Source organism: Ooceraea biroi, chromosome 6, assembly GCF_003672135.1.
Source record: "Ooceraea biroi isolate clonal line C1 chromosome 6, Obir_v5.4, whole genome shotgun sequence".
Taxonomy (NCBI): Eukaryota; Metazoa; Arthropoda; class Insecta; order Hymenoptera; family Formicidae; genus Ooceraea; species Ooceraea biroi.
In genome coordinates, this window is record NC_039511.1 from 9,670,096 (window position 1) to 9,689,704 (window position 19,609).

The 19,609-nt window shown below is 39.7% G+C and overlaps 3 protein-coding genes across 6 annotated transcripts in view; 1 reads left to right on the top strand and 2 right to left on the bottom strand.

Moving 5' to 3' along the window:
* Window positions 1–1,793, top strand: part of LOC105286976 (28S ribosomal protein S24, mitochondrial) — a 199,280-nt gene extending 197,487 nt beyond the window's left edge. The window contains exons 1-3 of one of the 2 annotated variants that reach the window (XM_011352326.3): window positions 494–632; window positions 845–1,025; window positions 1,103–1,793. In XM_011352326.3, the coding sequence (XP_011350628.1) occupies window positions 606–632; window positions 845–1,025; window positions 1,103–1,392 (498 nt within the window). In that variant the 5' untranslated portion in view covers window positions 494–605 and the 3' untranslated portion in view covers window positions 1,393–1,793. Of the gene's footprint in view, window positions 1–493; window positions 633–844; window positions 1,026–1,102 lie in introns of those variants that run through there. The other variant, XM_026970695.1, reaches the window with a different exon arrangement.
* Window positions 1,794–8,283: 6,490 nt separating this feature from the next.
* LOC105286974 (CCR4-NOT transcription complex subunit 6-like) overlaps window positions 8,284–19,609 on the bottom strand; it is a 601,608-nt gene continuing 590,282 nt past the window's right edge. For all 3 annotated transcript variants that reach the window (XM_026970648.1, XM_026970649.1, XM_026970650.1), the window contains 4 exons: window positions 9,823–10,053; window positions 9,574–9,751; window positions 9,345–9,484; window positions 8,284–9,211 (listed from right to left, as the gene is read on the bottom strand). In XM_026970648.1, coding sequence (XP_026826449.1) covers window positions 9,135–9,211; window positions 9,345–9,484; window positions 9,574–9,751; window positions 9,823–10,053 — 626 coding nt within the window. In that variant the 3' untranslated portion in view covers window positions 8,284–9,134. The remainder of the gene's footprint in view (window positions 9,212–9,344; window positions 9,485–9,573; window positions 9,752–9,822; window positions 10,054–19,609) is intronic.
* Window positions 10,415–11,897, bottom strand: LOC105286973 (protein YIPF5). The gene is made up of 2 exons (XM_011352324.3): window positions 11,449–11,897; window positions 10,415–11,394 (listed from the first exon to the last, which is right to left on the bottom strand). Exons 1-2 carry the CDS (start codon window positions 11,750–11,752, stop codon window positions 10,835–10,837), a joined length of 864 nt encoding a protein of 287 aa, XP_011350626.1. The 5' UTR covers window positions 11,753–11,897; the 3' UTR covers window positions 10,415–10,834.

The following is a 19,609-nucleotide window of genomic DNA, read 5'->3' on the forward strand; positions in this document are numbered from 1 at the left end:
TGCCAATCTGTCGGCATACTGCTGACAGTGTGCTTACTGGGTGGATTTTGTACCCAATCTGTGGCCTCTCTGCTCACATATTTTGTCGAACAGATTTTGCCAATGTCTGTTCTTCACAGGTTTGGCTGACTGGGATAGTTTAATACGTTGTTCATTTCAGTTTGAAATCGTGATTATTGCGTCCACAATATTTCATATAGTTCTAATGTTATTGTGAAGGAATTTTTTATGTAATATATATCATTATCTTTGTCTGAAGAGGACCAGAAACCTTGGTCGAAACGTTACAATTTGATTAATAAATTGAGCTTGCCAATTAATGGTCGAATAATTATTATTTTATATATTTATTTATTAATATATATATACATTACAAGTTTAGTGCAGTAATAGTTAATATGTTAAAAAAAGAGCAAACAGAAAGAGTGAGTGAGAGGAAAGTTCAGATGGCGTTAGACTGAAGTAGTAGTAGTAGTAGTAGTACGATTCAACCGTGAGTCAGGTGTAAGTGTGTATATCAGTGTATATGTAGTGCACAGTGTTGGCGCAAATAATTTACAAACTGTTTGCAGCATTTATAAATAATTAAAAGTCATCGCAACAACATGGCCCTGTTGCAGAATATGAAAAATGTATTAACGTTTACTAGTGCGAATTTTATCGAGAGTAATCGGATTAAATACAGGGATTATAACCTCTCTGTAACTTTTCCACTACTTTTGTGTAGACATCGTAATTTTATCTTTTTCTTCCAAAGAGTAGATTATAAAAAATCACACGGCATACTCTAACGGCGCTCCACTTTTGTATGAATTTTAATTATAATTTTACGTTTTGCTCTCAGGTGTTACCCGCTGCTCAGCGAACTCTTGCGCACAGGCATTTTCACGTGAGCGTGGTCGCAAGTAAGACACAGTCTGGAAAATACAAGGTTACTCTGAAAAGAGACAGGCCGTTGACATACGAAATGGCAAATCCGCCTCATTACATCGCCCACAGAAAGTCCTGGAACTCGTGGAATACCTGTAAGTGATTCGTGCAATGAATGTGCCCCTCATCAATTCGTTGCACGTTCCGTCATTGAACGTATCAATCGTTGCAGCGAACATACAGGACGGCAACAGGCCAGCCGAGACAGCCATAGAAGACATGTTCATTCGACAATTCATGCGGGGTACGTGGCACAATTTATTCGCGAGTGAAGTCATCATCAAACGGCAGCACAACATCATCAGGATAAGTGGCATCATCACTCGTGTCTTGATACCGTCTAAAATTTATTTCTTAACTGGTTACACCGAGGAGCTTCTCAGCTACTGGCTGCAATGTCCGATTAAGCTAGAATTGGTCACGACCGACAGCAAGAAGGACACAGTATTTAAGTACATATAAAATCTAGTACATGTAAATATAGCAAATTAGATTCATATTTTGTTGTAATAATTTCTCGTGGTACGTAGTGTTACGATATACTTTGTGCAGCGCAAAATAAATCTTAACATGACGTGTTTCATCATTATTTGTTATTTATCATTATTGTTACTAGACAAATCAGCGTCAAAATTTATTGTTACTCGTTGAAGGGGAGTGAGGACGAGGAGGACAAAGTACTCGTTCCCTGCTATTATTTCTTGCATTTCATCCATTTATTTTGCATTACTTATAATAAATTGTTACATTCGATCATGACTCAAACGCAGCCCATATACAATCATTGCATCTTTATAATAAAAAGAGAAATTATACATCGTACTACAAAAGAGAGGATCACTTAAGTAAATCTAAAAAAAAAAGAAGGATATTCAAGAGCGGACTGAGATAGAGCATTCAATTCGACATAGAAAAAAGTATAATGGTTTTATATATTTCCTACTAGACCACACTCTCTCCTTCGTTATATGCCTTTACAACTCCTATGTATTCGTTCAGCGTTCAATCAGGACCGTGTAGCTACTACATTTGTACTTTTTTCGCTTTTCATTGAGTATTATTATTCTACATGGATGTCTGATAAGGAAGAATACTATTACTTGATGTTCACTTCGCCATGCCGTTAGAATAGATCGTTAGTTAATTGAAGAAGTCACTGTATAAAAATCGACTAGTGCAGATACATTGATAGTATCGATGTAATCACTGGTTGAAATTAAATACGCTTAAAACGAAATCACCTTTTTCAACGTTAACATTTTTTTAGAAATTGTCATGTAATTATTAAACACACATTTTACAATCTAATTTCACGTTAAATCAATTTTGATTCGATTAGAACGACAAATATAAATACTATCATGTTTACGTATACGCAAGTAGTAGCTTTCTAATTTCTAAATTATTTTGACGTTACAGCAAAAAATTTCACTTTAACGTGGTAAATATTTTATAATTTATGCGAGAGAATCAAGTAATAAGTCTTCTGCGATGAGAAATTTTCGGTACGAATGATTCTCGAGAGAGAAAGCTTGCACGAAACCTGATTGAACTTACGGATTTTTAAGCGTTGAGATGTAATTGATCTTATACGATGGACGCAACAATTATGTTCCAATGTTTACGATTTCTTTTGATCGTTCCTTTTATAAAAGTACAGGCTGAAGTGTGCTGTGCTCGTCTTATCCTTATATCCTAGTACAACTTAGTATTCTTAACTATGGAAGTCAAAATGTTTTGACGCTATATCACAATGCTGCATAGAATAATCTTCAAGTTCCACGTACACTTCCAAGTGTTCATAAACTGTAAAATTCCGAGGAGAATTATTATATTTTATTGCCCATGATATACATTTTCTGATTCCCAAATGCTTGTCCATATATTTAAAAAAAAAAACAGTGTTTGCTCATTTTTGTAACGTTAATGAATGTTTTAATATCGAATTGAAGAGTTTTTAAGAGTAAAAAAACGGAATTGGTCAAAAGTCTTGAAAAAGAATCTTCTTAAAAAAATTAATTGTATAAAATAATATTGTTAACACATATTATACATATGTGTGTATATATATATATATATATATATATATATGCTATATTAACAATATAACGTTACTGATATGTTATTACTATTATTTATAAGTATTTTTAAATCATAGTTATAATCACGTAAAATATATAAAATCGGCAAATAAAATAAAATAAATATATCCTAAGCTGCGGAATTTGGAATTACTCATTACACATTCATTACAATAATTCGATTGTTCTTCATATAAACTAACATTGTGTGTCTATGAAATAAACTTTGACAGTTTTGCATATTATTCTATTATAGTCACATTGCGCATACAGCGTCAGTTTTATGTTTATATATGTAACCTTAAGTCGTTATGTAATATACCCGTGCAATTACGAGAGGAATTGCTGGTATTATATCCTAGGATATTAATCGAAAATTATGCCGAGAATACGCTAAACACTCCAAGCAACAGAACACAGCGTTGACATTGTACAGGACTTTAAAAAGATGCTATCTCCATCGATACAAGTAAAAATAGCTACTTAACAGTAAATAATAGTTAAAAGAAAAAAAAAAGGAGAGAAACTAAAGCTAAACGTGCTGCAGTGTAGGAGCTCGGATGATTGAGAAATTAATATTTAAGAGAAAGGTGCGCGTAATGCATTATTCGAGATTTCTCGTAGAAGTTTATATATGTATATATATAAATGGTGTTTCCTCTCGCTAGCTCGATTTAAAGCAATTTAGCGACTTCCTGACAACGTATAGATAACGATTACGCTACTAATTATATGCTACAGTTTGATGAATCCTTGTTAATCGCGCTTGTTCATTCAGTACCAATAAAAATACTAGTTTACATCGACGGTTATCGAATTTCTGTTTCTCAGAGTTTAGTTTAGAGCCATGTATAGAGTGTGATATTACGAAACTACGCTTCCCTCGTTACGCTTCCTCGCAAACGCTATTGCAGCCCTGAAAGAACGGCGTCTCCGCAAAATGCATCCTCCTTTTGATTGGCACCTTGCACATTTTCTTTTATTACTTTTTTCTGACAGAAAAATGGAATGGAATTTTTTTACACGATACCGTTACAGTATTGATAAATAAATTACTGTCTTTTACGAGATTATCGACACGACTGCAAATCACAATTTTATGCCTTTCACAAACGGAAATAGAAAAAATTATCTTTCAGATATTTACAATATGACTGGAGGTAAAAGTCGATGTGACGAGAGTTAAGAGTTAACGTCTAAAATAAATCATCAAGTAAAATGACATTGATATGCTGCAATAGTAAAATGTTAATGAATGATATAGGCCAACAGCCTATCCGTTTAAATTGATGCAGGGGGATAGTCCCTAAGACTGACCTATTTATTGTCAAGCTTAGATCAATATTTTATACCTCGCACGTACAGATTATTTATCGTTACTTGTGCCAACTACTTGTAAAGAGACCAAATTTACTTATTAAATTAAAGAACTAAATTTAACAGTACTACCAAAACTGTTAAAACGAAATATTACGCCAATGTGACGTTATAGAAATTTACAATTTACACACTTTATGGTTTGAAATAATATGATAAATTTAACGTTATAAAAACAGGATATTTAATTAGAGATATCGCTACACAATGAACCGCTAAGTATTTTTACTTATTTAAATTGATGAAATAAATCGAAAAAAAAGTAAATCTAATTCATGTCACGCCGTATGCTGATACGATATCTAGGATTCAGTTAGCTGGGAGAATTTATGTCATACGTGTTAGAAACGATAGTCATACAGGTAATGTGATATCGATAACGGAATATATGTACAATTCATCTCCCGGCATCGATTGTGCAGGGACATACAACTAAATTCGATTAGGATTCATCAAACTTACGTTACAGTACGTGTGCATGATTCCCTTAAAATGTTGCTACGTGTGTGCCTTGCAGAAAAAACGAGAGCATATGTTACTCCTAATTATAAGATAATGTCATAGCGTAAAATTTCTCTCTTGCGACCGTTTCTCATTAACCGTTGCACCTTTTCGCAATGATTTTTTCGTGTGTCGATCATGAGCGTTAAACTTACTCTTACTGAACAATTAACGTTCTGGAAAAAACGATGATTTTAGAGAAAGTATTTATATCTCGTACATAAACATCTTATGTTGTACAAGATTAAAATATTCTCAGCCGAATTAAATTACTATCCACAAATTTGGATAAACATTACTGAATCCGCGGATGCAAATCAATTGCATGAAATATTTATCGTGAGTATATAAGTACTCATAAGAAAAGAAATACATAGTCAGTTTTGCTCGCTTAATTTTCTCTTTTTACGATACCAGTATTTAGAGTTTGGATTGACAAAAATGCCTCGTCTTCTAAAATCACCGTTTTTTCGCGAATGCGACACGAGAGTGCTCGTATAATCTACGTTTAAAGTATACTAGATGAATTATTAATCTCTCCTCAAGTTTTCATTATCCCAAAGCTAATATATCCGAAATACTATGGCGTAGGCGGCTTCGCGCGAGAGCCGAAAATGCATGAGAGCACGTGTTTGTCACCCGACTCGCTTCGTTCCTCCCATTCACAAAGCAAATGTGCCGCTGTGTGTGCCGTAACTCGTACCTTTTCTCTCCTCTCTTCCGCTTTTCTTTTTTTTTATAAACCGCTTTGATTTTATTTACGCGTTCAAAGTTTTCCCTAACACTGCTTTTCGCATCGCATATTGCAATCGATCGTTACATTTACCCTAAAACGCAATCCATGTATATTATATTCGCGTATGTATTTAAAAGGAATCGAATAGCGATACAATGCGCGTGTACATCCATTATCTTATTTTTTTACGTTTTGTTTTTTCTTCGCTAGAGTAGATAAGTGACAATTATATTATGATCATTACGGACAAAGCGATGAAAATACCCATGCGATCTCGAATACTGCTGGTAAAAGATCATGACCTCGCACGCTACTTACTCGCGTCGTGTCCTTTGCAATTGCCGGGGAAACGGATGTTTTGTTTGAGGAAAAAAACAAAAAAACACGCGTCGCGCCGATTCTGATCCAAGGAAGGATTTTTCGCGCAATGATCGCCATTATCGAATGTTCCGCCGACGAAATGTTCCGTTTACCGTTTTATGAAAGAAACATAGGTACTTTCATGCTGAAAATTACATTTCCACACTCGATAGACATTAGTTGAGAGACATTACGAATTGTACTAATTTTCTTGCTACATGATACATCGTAATATTAAAAGAGGAGCGAGTTAAAAATGTCTATTATTATCATGCGTCCTCCCGTTCCTTTTCTCGCAGGATAGCACAAATCAAGTCCCCCTCTTTTTCCCAAATTACATCGATATACGAGTTATTATTATTGGAGAAAAGTCGTCGTCTCGCTTTTTCTTCGTTTATATTTCCGACAGTCCCGACAGGTTTTTAAATTAGGCCCAAAGCAGCCGGCAATCGATTCTAATACATCACATCATCCCCTTTGCCGTGAAAACATGCTTAACACGAAGAAATATACAAATATATATATACCGAAGAGATGCCACCTTTTTCATCGAAATAATTAAAACCAAACGAGAAACTATATCATAATTATCTACTTTATATACAACATTTACTACACATATGTCTTTGATGAACTAATCCTTTACTTGCGTAATTCAGTTTTCGCAGCCCCGAGTTAACGTATATAGGTCCTTCATTCTTCTTTTCAAATGGAAAATTTGTTGCATTTCTTAATTATATAAATTGTACCGTACAACACGAGATCAAGTACTACACTATATACCGTAAAATGTGTATGATATAATTATAGTTCGTGTACAAACTTACGTATCTTCGTCCGAGCGTGCTCGGCACCGCTCACGTTATCCCGCTTTGTGAATGCGCTAAATATCGGGTCTAATCACTTTTACAAATCCCTTTTTCAACAACTATCGCGGCTTGATTGGCGGCTTCGAAAGGAAAAGACTGCAAATCCGTACACACACATACATACACACACCTGACGCACACAAAATGTAAACGAAGGGACAGCCGGAGGGAAAACCGGAAAACGTGTAAAACGGATTGTGCGAAGTGTCGATTTCTCTAGGGCGGAATACATGTACGGTTGTTAAGCGTCTAAAACAAATTTTCATTACGCGTATTTTTTGTCAAAAAGAATGAAGTCATATACGTATTGCAAAACCCCGTATTTATACGATATTTACAACGCATTCGTAAAAATCATCAAATTATATCTCTCGTCTACGTTACACGTGAATATTGATGTTGCTGTAAGAAGAATTACAATTGCAGAACGATTATATACAGCAATATATATATATATATATATATTTAAAAAAAATTATATCAGTCCTGCTGTGTCGATAAAATTTTCAATAGTACACCTTTTGCGAGATTGAAATACAGACATTGCACGTGACTGCGTCTCTAAGAAGCTTCAAGCAGGTCAAACGGAAAATGAAGATTGCAAGTTCCGGTACATCCAGCGATAGATACTCGACGTGCAGATAATATATCCGCACCGCGATCGTGCATCCGCAGTAGGGACGATGTTCACCCCTGCTGCGTTTTTAATACCATTAAAAACTGTTCCCTAATATAATTTCCTACGATAACTAAGATAATTAATATCTATATTTTGGTAGCTGTGACTGTAACTGCACATTACGAGACGATAAACAAAAAGGGAGGGGGGGGGGGGCGAGAGGGGAAAAAAGGGAAAAGAAGCGAGAAGCGAGATGTCACCCGGTGATGAATGGAGATACAGCTTTGCGGAGATGCGCGAGATGTGCGTTCAGTAATTACGCGCTCGTAATTGTACAGAAACATTGTCCCCTCTCTCTCTCGTGTTCTCGGTGGCAACTGAATTAACAAGTAGTAGATTGCGGTTTTACAAAGTACATACACATCGAAGAAACGAGATGCCCGAAATGAGGACGAATAATTCGTCACGCGAACTGATCTCAACCTGATCTGTGGCAGAGACGCTACATTATGACAGAGACGGTGTATTTGTTATGTGTTTGTATGTATGTATAGTATGACTGAACATCGTATTACATTATATAATTGTACTTACAAATACACCCGCTACAAATATCATATCTATGTTTCCCCTTATTTTCTTATGTAACATTATATATCGTATTATATATCAATATTATGCGTGGCCAATAAGAACAGATTTGTACTTGCATTGAAATTGTTTTAAGTCAATCACTCCAATCACTTCGCACAGCCCAGTATAGCATGTAATGTTCTCTTTGTAATTCTTTCTTTCCTTTTTGTCTCCTCGTTTTTTTGTTTAAAAATACAATTTTTTTTCTCTTTTTTTTTCTCTCATTGGATGGCAGCATTCTTATCAAAAGATTGGCTTGGAGAATGTTGTAATGACATTTAGGAAGGGTGGGGGGGGGTGGGAGGGGTGAGGGGCAGGGAGGATAGGGCGGGAGACGCGTGTACGTGTGTCTCTTTTTCTCTCTCTCTCGTTCTCGCTCTCTCTCTCTCTCTCTCTCTCTCTCTCTCTAGTAAGACGCTACTAATTTCTCGTTTAGTAATAAATATGTGAAATTGTTCCAATTGTGTTTAAATGTCGAGATATCACAGAGGCTTCTTGATCGGAATATCGTCGTCTTCTCTTTATTCTTTTTTCTTTTTGTAGGAAAATAGGTATATCTACATATTATGAGATGGTAAATAGAGAGGTTTTTACGATAATCTTTTTTTTTAGGCGTGGGAGTGTTTTTTTTTAAGTTAGCTCTCTTAAAAATGCAATACACTATACATGGGCTAGCTAAACGCATTACAACACGGCTCCCTTCACCTGGGGGGTGGTCACCTGGTTAAAAATTGTGTGTTTCGTCGGTATCCCGTATATGTATATCGACAGCGACAGCGAGTTGCTGCTCTCGGTTGAATGTGCGGCAATGCATGGAGTATATTGTGTTCGTGTTTGTGTATGTGGTGTGTAACGTTCGCTATTGTAATATAGTTAAAGTAATAGTCGACTGCGAGTGATGATATTGCTAGAGCCAGAAGTAAGTAGAGAAGAAGTGATGCGAATCCGTTTTTTCTTTTCTTTCCCGTTCTACCGTCGTTATTGAATCCTCGTCTTTATGGTTACTTGGGCCTAGATCGCAGCGGCTGCTACCTGCGTGAGATCAAACCATTGCTTGTTCCTACTGTCGGTGTCATCTCCAACTCCACTAACAGAGGAAAGTGATCTGGAACAGAGAAGATCTCGTCCGGTAATATTTAACGTTCACACACTCACGACTTCCGGTCGTGGACCGTCGCAGCGATTCCCTGCGAGAGTTTCATCATTAATAAAAACCAATGGAATAGAGTCGAACTTACCGGATGGAACATGGGGATGGGGACATCCTACTACCTTATGTTCCTTAAACCATTCCGGGCTCAGTGGGCCAAGGAGGCCTAGCGGCACCATGCTTTGCTTCGAGTAAAAAATGTAATCTATTATGCCTTTAAACTCGAATCTGAAAACGCAGGAGGAACAAAGTCGGGTATGATAATATACAATAATTTATATGTAATGCATAGTACAAGATAAATCGATTGGACTTACGTGTAGTTGGTATAGGGCATGATGTCTTCGCTGTAGGCGGATGCAAGCTTGAAAGAATGCGTGAATTCGTTGGGCTTATCGCAGCCGGAGATCTTTTGCAAGCACGATTTATACGCTAAGTCCTTAAAGTCGCGATGGTCGGCCGCCACACGACCGGATGTAAGAAATTCAATCACACCTGTGTGTACATCGAGCGCCATTAATTTACTGTTTGAGGGAGATTAAACAAAAAATAGATTTGAGTATTACCAGAATCAGGTAAGGAATTGAAGTCACCGCAAAGCAGCAATTGAACGTTGGAAGAGTCAGGCTTGTGACCGGGTCTGAACGACTGGCCAGCTTGGTCCAAAATGGAACGTAATTCATTGCTCAGCATCATCGTTTGTATCAATTTTACGTCGCAGAATTCGGGATCCCAGTGAATGTGCGCCGTACAAACCAAGATTGGTTGTTGCACTTGTGTCGGATCAGATGGAACACCTATAAAAAAGCTCAAGTTATATCGAGATGTTTGATAGATTAATAATTCGCAAAGATCTAAAAATTAAACCACGATATAAGAATATGATTAATTGGAAAATATAAGAACGATAATTTTTACTTTTCTAGATTTTATTTGGATTATAAGATCTTTTGTTTTTATAAACTTATTTCGAAATAATAAAGATATCATAGCAAGATTGATTAAATTTCGAATATAGAAATTATTCAATTATTATCAAAACAGAATAACGCAAGCGTATTTATTATTACCTTCTTAGAAATTAAAATTTTCTTTATTCAACAAATTATTCTTTGTTTGCTCATGACAGGGATATCTGGGGAAAGACATAACGCAACATAATATCGTAGACTTTATTTAGAAACCGTATAACAATCGACTTAATTTAATACTCCAACTGAAGATATCTACAGTACACGTTCGCTCGCTAATATTTTTGCCTCTTAAAAGAATAAGCATGACTTCGAAAATATGTTTACCAAATAAAATTCGGAAAGTTATTCGTGATGCGACTAAACTGATTAATCATACTTGTCCGACTGTTACCACAGTCATCAATGACGTGTTCGCCCTTATTAACCGCGCAATAACGGACAACGTAAACGTTAATTCGCTCTCTTGATTATACAAGATCACAGAGTTGCCACTCCAAGGTATAGGTGTGACCAAAACCACTCTTCCTACTCAGACCCGAGAAGTACAGTGTAATCAAAGGTGTTAATGTCATAAATATGCACATTATACGTCCGGATTTCTTACTTAAAATATTATTATCAACGTGAATACGCCATAGAGGAGCAGGCACGGGTATGCGATGAGAAGTTGCTGATCCTGTTCCCCCGACATGGTGGAGAACAGCCTGGAAGCGGAGAGGGCCGCCCAGGTGACGGCTAGGACCGCAAAGATCAGGCCCGCCAGGCCTCGCAGCGTGGTGAAGACGCTGAAACCTGCCAGGACGACCACCGGTAGCAGGCAGTAGCCCAGCACGGACGCGATGGACGACAGCGTTATGTTGCCGCTGCTGCTCATCAGCGAGAGCAAGAGGTACATGAGGATGCAAGAGGTCATAGCCAGGCCGTACACGTAGCCAAAGTGCGCCTTTGAGCCAGCCAACAATAAGAACGCCGCAAGGACCAAGCAGAACGCCACGGGTCCGGCTAGATCGGCGTCTTGTAGCAGATAGCTCGCATCGTCCGTCTGCCCCTTCCTGTGAAACGGATTCAACACGGCCAGGGTCTTCTGTAGGATTCGGTCCGGGTCGATGCCGAGCTCCTCGAGCAGCGGCGGTTCGTCCTCTTCCTCCCCGAAGCCAGTATTACCTAGAAGAGCACTCTGAGTTTCGAAACTTCCTTGCAAGCGACTGTATTTTCTACCTTTCGCGTAATCATCCTGCGTGAAGAGATCGCCGCTGTAGGGGCTCTGCGTGGGATCGAGGAAACTCTTCTGCACGTACGAGTAATCGCCAGGCGGTTGCTCGCTGTACGTTTGAAACTCGAATTGTTGGTTAGGTTGGCCGAAACCGGACGCGTCGAAATTGAACTGGCCCTGCGGCGGCGGCTGGGCCCAGTAATTATTGTCCTGGCCGGCGTATCCGGACATTCTGCGGATGTTATCACTTCTCTTCTGGAGACTTTTCGTGTTTCGCCTGCTTCTTGGTGACACGAAGTGTTGACACATCTATTTGTCGTTGATGCGCTCTCTCACGGAGGTTAGGTTAGATTGGGTCGCCGCTACTGCGGATAACGATGAATGGAAGGCATTATCGACGTAGAGCGTTCTCCTTTAGCGACACTCGGTAAAGTAGTCGTTCATTGCTTCGCGTGGAAGTATTCTTCAGGGGAATCATGAAATGATTTCGAATATATTTGCTTATTTATTCTTCCCTTTATTTTTACTCTTCTTCTATTATATTTTATTTTATATATATATATATATTTCTTCATCTTATTGTTCATTTTACTATTCTTTTTCTTCTTTTCACTCGTTCTTCTTTCTATTCTTCTTTTCTTACTCGTTTCTTAGTCTTTCCCTGACGAATGTTTTTCTAAATTGTTTTTACAGCTTTTAGTTTGTACTTTTTTTTACTTTTTATAGACTTTTATGTATTTTTTCCACGATATGTATCTAAATATGTGTACTTACATAATTTAATGCAATTTAATAACAAATATAAATTTATCAAAAAAAGACACTTGAACATGTATTGCGTTACAAAACCTTGTATCTTCACCTCGAATCATAATTTTGCTCTTATGCCTCGTTATTAATTGCAAAGGCGATTGAGGTGAAACGATATACAACATAGAGCATCGAGTTATCAATACATAATTACAGCATTCATCAGCGTTAAGAGAGTGTAAATTCTGAATTTTCCGTTCAGAGCTCGGCTCCGGCTCGGCCTGTAATAAGGCCCATAAATTAGCACTGCTGATACTCTCGTTGTGCAATTACTGCAGATTAATGTTGTATTTATTTTCCGATGCCAATAAATCCCTTCGCGCCGGCCGGCGGCGAGGGTACCTACTGGCAGTCATTCGACCTGGAAACAGTTTACCAAGCAACAAGCATGCACGTAAACGAAAGGAGCTTTTTTTTTTAGAAAAAACCATATTCGAAATCAAATAGGCATTGCGAAGATCTGTCTTTACGTTTCGCAACGCTATCACAGTTTTTCTTTGAATACGGATTTGAATCACTTTTGAGGCAGGTTCTTCAAACGCGTGATCGATAAAAATATAAAGCAAAGATTTTTTATTAAAGATTACAATTTTTTATTAAAATTTCTCCGGTCACACCTTATACGATTCTTCGAGTGGGTGTTATCTCGCGGCAGGTATGATTCAGCCTTTACGACATATTACCTCACTCGCGATTTAAGTAATCTGCGGCACGTGGCAGGAAGTAAAGTTGCTCGCGATGAAGGAGCTGCTAACGGTACGATACTAAGGTGGTCATTCGAAATTAACGCCTGAGTGCCTTCATTACCGGAAATCGGCGTGTTAACCCGTTCTATTAACCTTCGCCATCGATTAATCGTCTCGCGGGACAATTATTCACGCGCGGTTGCTTGTCACCGTGCGATTTATCTCGCCGATAACCATAATCGTTCAGCACCATTACCGAAGCAAAAACAGTAGATGGAATCTTAAATTAAAGAACGTATATCGCGCTAAAGGAGAGTATTTAGTTGCGACCAACGCAATTATTAAAATTGCGTTGCAAATAAATACTTTTTCCTGCACAGTTAAACAACGCGAGAATAAAGTCAGAAAGATGGAAGAACCGCTTTAATATTTCTGATCATCCCGATCACAAGTTCGATACTTTATTTAATTGAGATAGCCTGCTTGAATTCCTCGATGTAATAAATTTTCACTTAACAGGGACACGTTATTAACTTTTCTTGTGATATATAGTAGCTTTCAAACTTCTCGATCAATCGGCTTTATTGCAAAAATCGCGTCCGGTCTTGGGGGGCTTAAACGCGCTTAAGGTCCACCTCGTTCGGATCCGCGGCGATCTTCGCTAACTCTCTCCGGGATTATCCAGCCGCAAAAATCGTTATTTAATACTCCCGCGCGAGATCCCGGGGATACGTCCCGGCCCGTCCTTTCGAACACAATATCGTAAATCCGTCGTTTAATTGCGCCCGCGAGAATCCGCTTTTACTATCGGACCTTACAGATTAACCCTACTCAAGCAGCTGTTTCGCCCTTGCGTTCCCGATCTTTCCCACTGCGTTCTTTCGCCTTGCGAGCCTTGCAACCTGCGGTCCACCTGGCGCGTCCGCGCCAAGTGTAAAGTTATATTACTTTATGATTCTTCGCCAACCGAGGTGAACGACAAAAAGCGATCGTTACCTCTTATTTCGCGTTATTCTTCTCATTAACGCGGTTTGTTTGCCGCGTTAATTTGGTATCGGTTAAATCTAAAACTACCTGTTGCACCCCCCTTATTTATAATTTATATAAACAAATGACGAGCATCCAGAAAGAGAGAGCAACATAATTATTTTATCAATATTTGCAAATCACGAGCAATGAAGTTGCTCTAGTCGCTAGATCGCGAGATGCATCGCCGGACGTCGCTACTCGATTCTACGTCGCGTAACGCGGTGGGATCGAGATGGAATCGGTAACACGGCTGTTCGCCATCGGCAATACGGATATTCCGGACTGTAAATCAGGCCAGATTAGAATGGGGGGTTAAGGTGCCTTCAATAGCGGTTGTACGACAATCGAACTCGCGAACCGGCAGGCACCGAGGTCGAACCGGGGGCCGTCTCGTAAATTACCGACAGAATCAATATCGGTCCTCCTCCTCCTCCTCCTCCTCCTCCTCCTCTCCAGCGTGGACGAGGGAAGCTTTTATATGAGGCACGGACCTGCGATCTACGAACTGGCTCTTATAAAGGCTCGAGAGCGGAAGCCGACTCCGCCTCGGGCTCTTAGCGGATGTGGCTGAAAAATGTGGACATTGATGTCTGTTTTATATTTTATATAATATCAATAATAATAAAGATTTCTGTGTATTAAGTTTTCTTGGGAAAACTAGACATTAAAGGAGATCTAAGGGATAAAGTTTTGTGAAAAGATCATCATATTAATATAATAAAGAGGTAAAGTTTGTTCCATTGTTCGAGGTAATCTCAGAAACTACTAAACCGATTAAAAAAAATCTTTCACTGGTGGATAGCTTAGATCTTCCTGAGTAACATAGGCTATGTGCAATCGTCTTGCAACTTCTAAAAATGTGCGCGTCGTAAAAAAATACGTTCTTTATGCTTTATATTTTCCAAATATACCGAGCGCGCGAAGCGCGCGAGGAACAAGCGCCAGCTAGTTTTTAATAAAAAGATTGGATTTACACAGATGCCGCGTGTGACGGATATTTGATAAAAATTTATCGCATGTATCGTAGTTCATGAAATAGCGTGAGAGCCACTGGAAAGGCAAAATACTGCTCTTGCTTCTTCGTATAGATACGAAAAAGCAAGTGCGCGAGCAGCAGCACTTGCGATAAATGCAAAGAGATTGCCGCGTTACGACATTACGGGACCGTGGGATCCAAAATAATTAAAGTGTCAGTGCGTCATTAACGAACGGATTTGTCTCGATGGTCGCGCATCGACTTGCGTCATGCCACGCCACTTTACGCTCTGCATTAATATGCATACGAGAGCGATGCGTCCGGTCTAAAGCGCGTCCATGAATGATTACGAGCGTCATTCTGAGAAAACAGTTCATTTCTTCGTCGTAGACAATCTTTAAAAGTCACCTATCCAATTAGACCGTTGTGATGTGTTTAATGAGACACCCAGTGCCGATATGTCAACCAGCAAATGGATCCACAGGACGTTCCAAAACACGACGGTCGAATCCTGCGAGGGATTCAACTTTCAAGGACTTGAACGAGTGTGAAACAAAAAGCTTTCGCTAGATTAAAATATAAATCAACAAAATATTCCTACATTTTTTTTCAGGAAGATAAATCTAAATTATTATATACTTATATCACAGTTTCAAGCTTTGCCGCGTCCTGTGTGACTGAGCCCTGAGATTTGTCATATCTTGTTGCTTCAAAAATCCTACTTTATTATTTTGCCAATAATCATGAATTATCGATAATAATTATCAATTATAACACCGTGTAACAGACGATAACAAATAAATATTAATAATCAAAAACCACTATGTATGCGCGTACACCGTTGAAACAGACTGTAGGAGGACATGCCATCGCTGCGGCAGGAAAAATGCAAAGCCCACGCTTAAAGTGCGCGCTTACTTATCTATCATGCATACGCGCATAGTTATGGACTTTTCAGTGCAGTGGCGGCTCAATATATCTGCAAAAAATCGACCGGAGTGACACGCGGAGGAGCACTCGTTCGAGAGATGCTTATTCGAGATAGGATTGGTGCGTCCGGGCATCTCTGCAGCCTGCGCGAATTATAAGCTCGCAAGAGAGAAGCTGCTGCTGTTACTTTATCTGCCTCGGGCGAGAATGCGAGCGCGCTCTTCCGAAGCGAGCAAACGCGCCCTTCTCGCGCGGGACGCATCGCATCGCGAACGCGATTAATTAAGCGACGAGGTGTCTCGGATGTAACGAACGAACGACGTGTGGCGTGGTTCTCGTGTGGTTATTCGCTCGCGGATTCAATTACCCGACGATTTATCTACCGATTGCAACAAGCCCATGGAAATACGAATCATCGTAACGCTACATGACGCGTATGCAACCGCAGTTTAAAGCATAGATGAACGTGCTTTTTCCTTTCTACGGAGACCTTCAGCTCGCTTTTTCAACAGTTTTTATTCAGTCGCGGATACTTCATGAATTTATATATGTCGCGTAGTGCAGAAAGACACTTGGAATCGGTCTTATAATATCGGTCTCATTTTTTTTATTAAATTATTTGCGCGAAAATAGTTTGATGTTAAAATCAAACTGGATACACAAACGTCACTTCGTGGAGTTCGTACTCCGATTTTGCAACCACACGTATTTTGCAGACGAATAATTGAGTCTTCTCGTGTATTCTTTTACTTCTGCGATACTCGATATCCGATATTTCGTAATCGCCATGTCGCATCTAAGTGCATCGGTTCACCGAACGATACGCCTGGTTTGCTAAATTCTCGGTGGCACGGAATAATCCCATAGGACTCAAACGAATTTGCCGGTGTTTTAGTCGACGGAAACTTTCCGTCGGTTAACCGCGCGTAACAGCCGTGTTGCCTTTTAGTTTCCGAGGCAAAAAAAGAGCAAAAAGCAAGCGGAAGAATTAAAGGAACACTCGCTGATGTAGATTAATATAATAGCAGTGATAATTAAAACACGCGCAGAATTGAGAGATTTATCATATGTACCGAGAATTTCTATCATATATTTATCTCGATATATTTATCCGAAATATATTTACATTATATATCGCGGAACTGCGTGCGCGCATAGCAGATGCAGAGAAGACGAGGCACCTCGCGCGATGTCTTTACGTTATCAGAAAGCAAGAACACTATCGGAGACTCGAAGAAGGCGTTGTCGGCGTGCGAATGATTAACATCTCTCCGGAGCCGCCCTTAAATTTCTGCGCGCGGAAAAAAATTTTCAACGAATCGCGCGCGCGATAAACGATCCGCTCGCTCGCTCTCCTTATATCTGCGAACGGCGCATCGTTCATCGTGCGCCAGGCAGCTGATATCAGACTATTAGTACTCGCCGATGGTACACTATTAGTCCGACCAATGGAGGTTTGCGTACCCCGAAGATGTTCCCTCGGAACGGACGATCTTTTTCACGGATCGAGCCGAGGGACGAGCGAGAGATAGACGGAGAAGAGAAAACTATCAGAGCTCGGCTCCACATAAGGCGAAGATGCGTCTCGCGCTTGCCTGCGCTTCGAGCGAGTGGGATCATTAATCGCGCCCCACTGGCATGGTTACATGGATTTTAGCTCTTCGATCGAGATCTAATCTCGATACTCTCCTCTCGTGAGACGTGAGCGGCACATTTATCTCCGCGAAGAGACATCGACCTACACGAGCATCCTCCTCCTCTTATCGCACTTGGATGATTATTTATTACTGAACTGCATCTGCACTGAATTTCTTTGATTTTTGTATATCGTTTCGACACAAATTTGACGTTTTGTATATAACTTTCAATTCTCGAGTGCACGATGTCTTGATTAATGAAGAAGCTTGCGAAAGCTCAAATGTTAAGAAGGCAAATTTAATACGATTTTCTTAAAAGAGCTGAAGATTTCTCTAGGAATGACAAAGAAGGAAAAGATTTAATTAAGATTGATAAATGTATGAAAAACTACTGAGAATAATTGTCAAAAACATAAAATGTCTCCTATAAGATTTTTGTTGTATCGAAGAGTCGAGTCCGCAACATCGTTGTCGAAGATGAAGGGAAAGGCACGGCTGTTAATTAAAGCGAATTACAGAAATACGCTGATCGTATCAAGATTCGACGGGAGACGGGATGAACATGCTCGGGCTGTATTTGATCGGGCTGTTTGCTTGCCTAAAGGCTGCCAGCCTAGTTGGTTTACACCGCGTCTTGATTATTCATGATTACTCAATTGGCCAAGTCTTAAGTATATACATACATATATAAGGGGGTTGAGTGACGTAGGAGTTTCAAAGCGCGGAATGCAACGCGATGTGAGCACCCCGCGAAATTTGAGGAAGTTGTCGCTCCAGAATTGCCGCGAGTCATACCAAGTTTCCGGCACGGCTAAATTAATTTCATTCGCGCGAAACTTCTCCGACAGGAATATTAGAGACCCCGAATTCTCGTGAAGCGAGAGCAAAACATTTTTGCGGATTCACTTGTGTGAAAATTTTCTACACAATGACGATTTGGAATCCCCAGTGTTACGAGAAACTATTTTTACGAACGTTAGCGAAAATATCCAAAACGTAACTACGTAGCGCTTCTTTTCGAATCGCACTAAAATACTTAAAACTGTGTACAAGTGTCTGCAAATCTTTTTTAAGATCGAATACTTAGATCGTATCGATTGTACATTAATATTTACATCGCGTTTACACATAAATCGTGGAAACGATGAAATAATTTGGTGGTTTAGCGTCTAAGAAACTAGTCTATCTCGAAGTAATAACTTTCGATATACGAAAAGCTAACCAGGTGTTAACCGCAGCTCAGGAAGCGCGCAAGAAGCCGCGAAGAAGTTTCGCCGGTTTCGCAGGCGCGATCGATTACCCTTCGCGCCAAAACGAAAAGAGTCCGCGGCTTTTTCCCAGCCGGTCGTTGCGCCCGGTATGGATTAATGTAACGTAGGTAATGGCTCATTAACGAGAGCACGTTCCGGCACGTCGGAGTGAGCCGTAAGAGCCTGCTCTCGACCTTTGGGCCACCATATAAATCTCAGGTCTGATTTACTCGCGCATTCCGCGATACGTCGTTATACAGGGTGTCTCCACCTTCGTAAGGAGGTGTCTGCACCTGCTTCAACAGTAAATATACAGTAGAAATCCTGTTCTTCAACAGGAAATTATTTATTTATAAAGCGTTATCTCTTAGTAAAGTAGAACTTCAGGCGATAAAACGTGCGATTTATTCCGCGAGTTAAAATTCTGTCAAAACGCGCACATTGCGGATGAGAGATTTCGATAAATTTTCATAACTTGGAATTCAGCGTACAGCATCTACATTTTTCATGAAAATTTTGTTAAAATTAAAATACCATCAGCGCTTCGATTCTTTTGCGCGTGACGCGAATGTGAGACCACCCAGTGTATGCGCGTCGGATCGGAGCATCCTGCTCGATTTACTCGCTTCAATCATCGAGCGCGCGCGCGCGCTTCCCCGACCGGACCGGCGAGCCGTAGGAAAAACGCGGACTTCTGTATATTGCGCGTCCAGTAGTAGCCCGGCAGCTTCATCGGTTACCGAGAGGCCAGCGCGTTAATTACTTTCGTGTTTCAGGGTGTGCAAACACGCGGCTTGATACGCGCGATTCCACCGTAGGCGTGTGCGAAACGAGCGAACGCTCAGTTA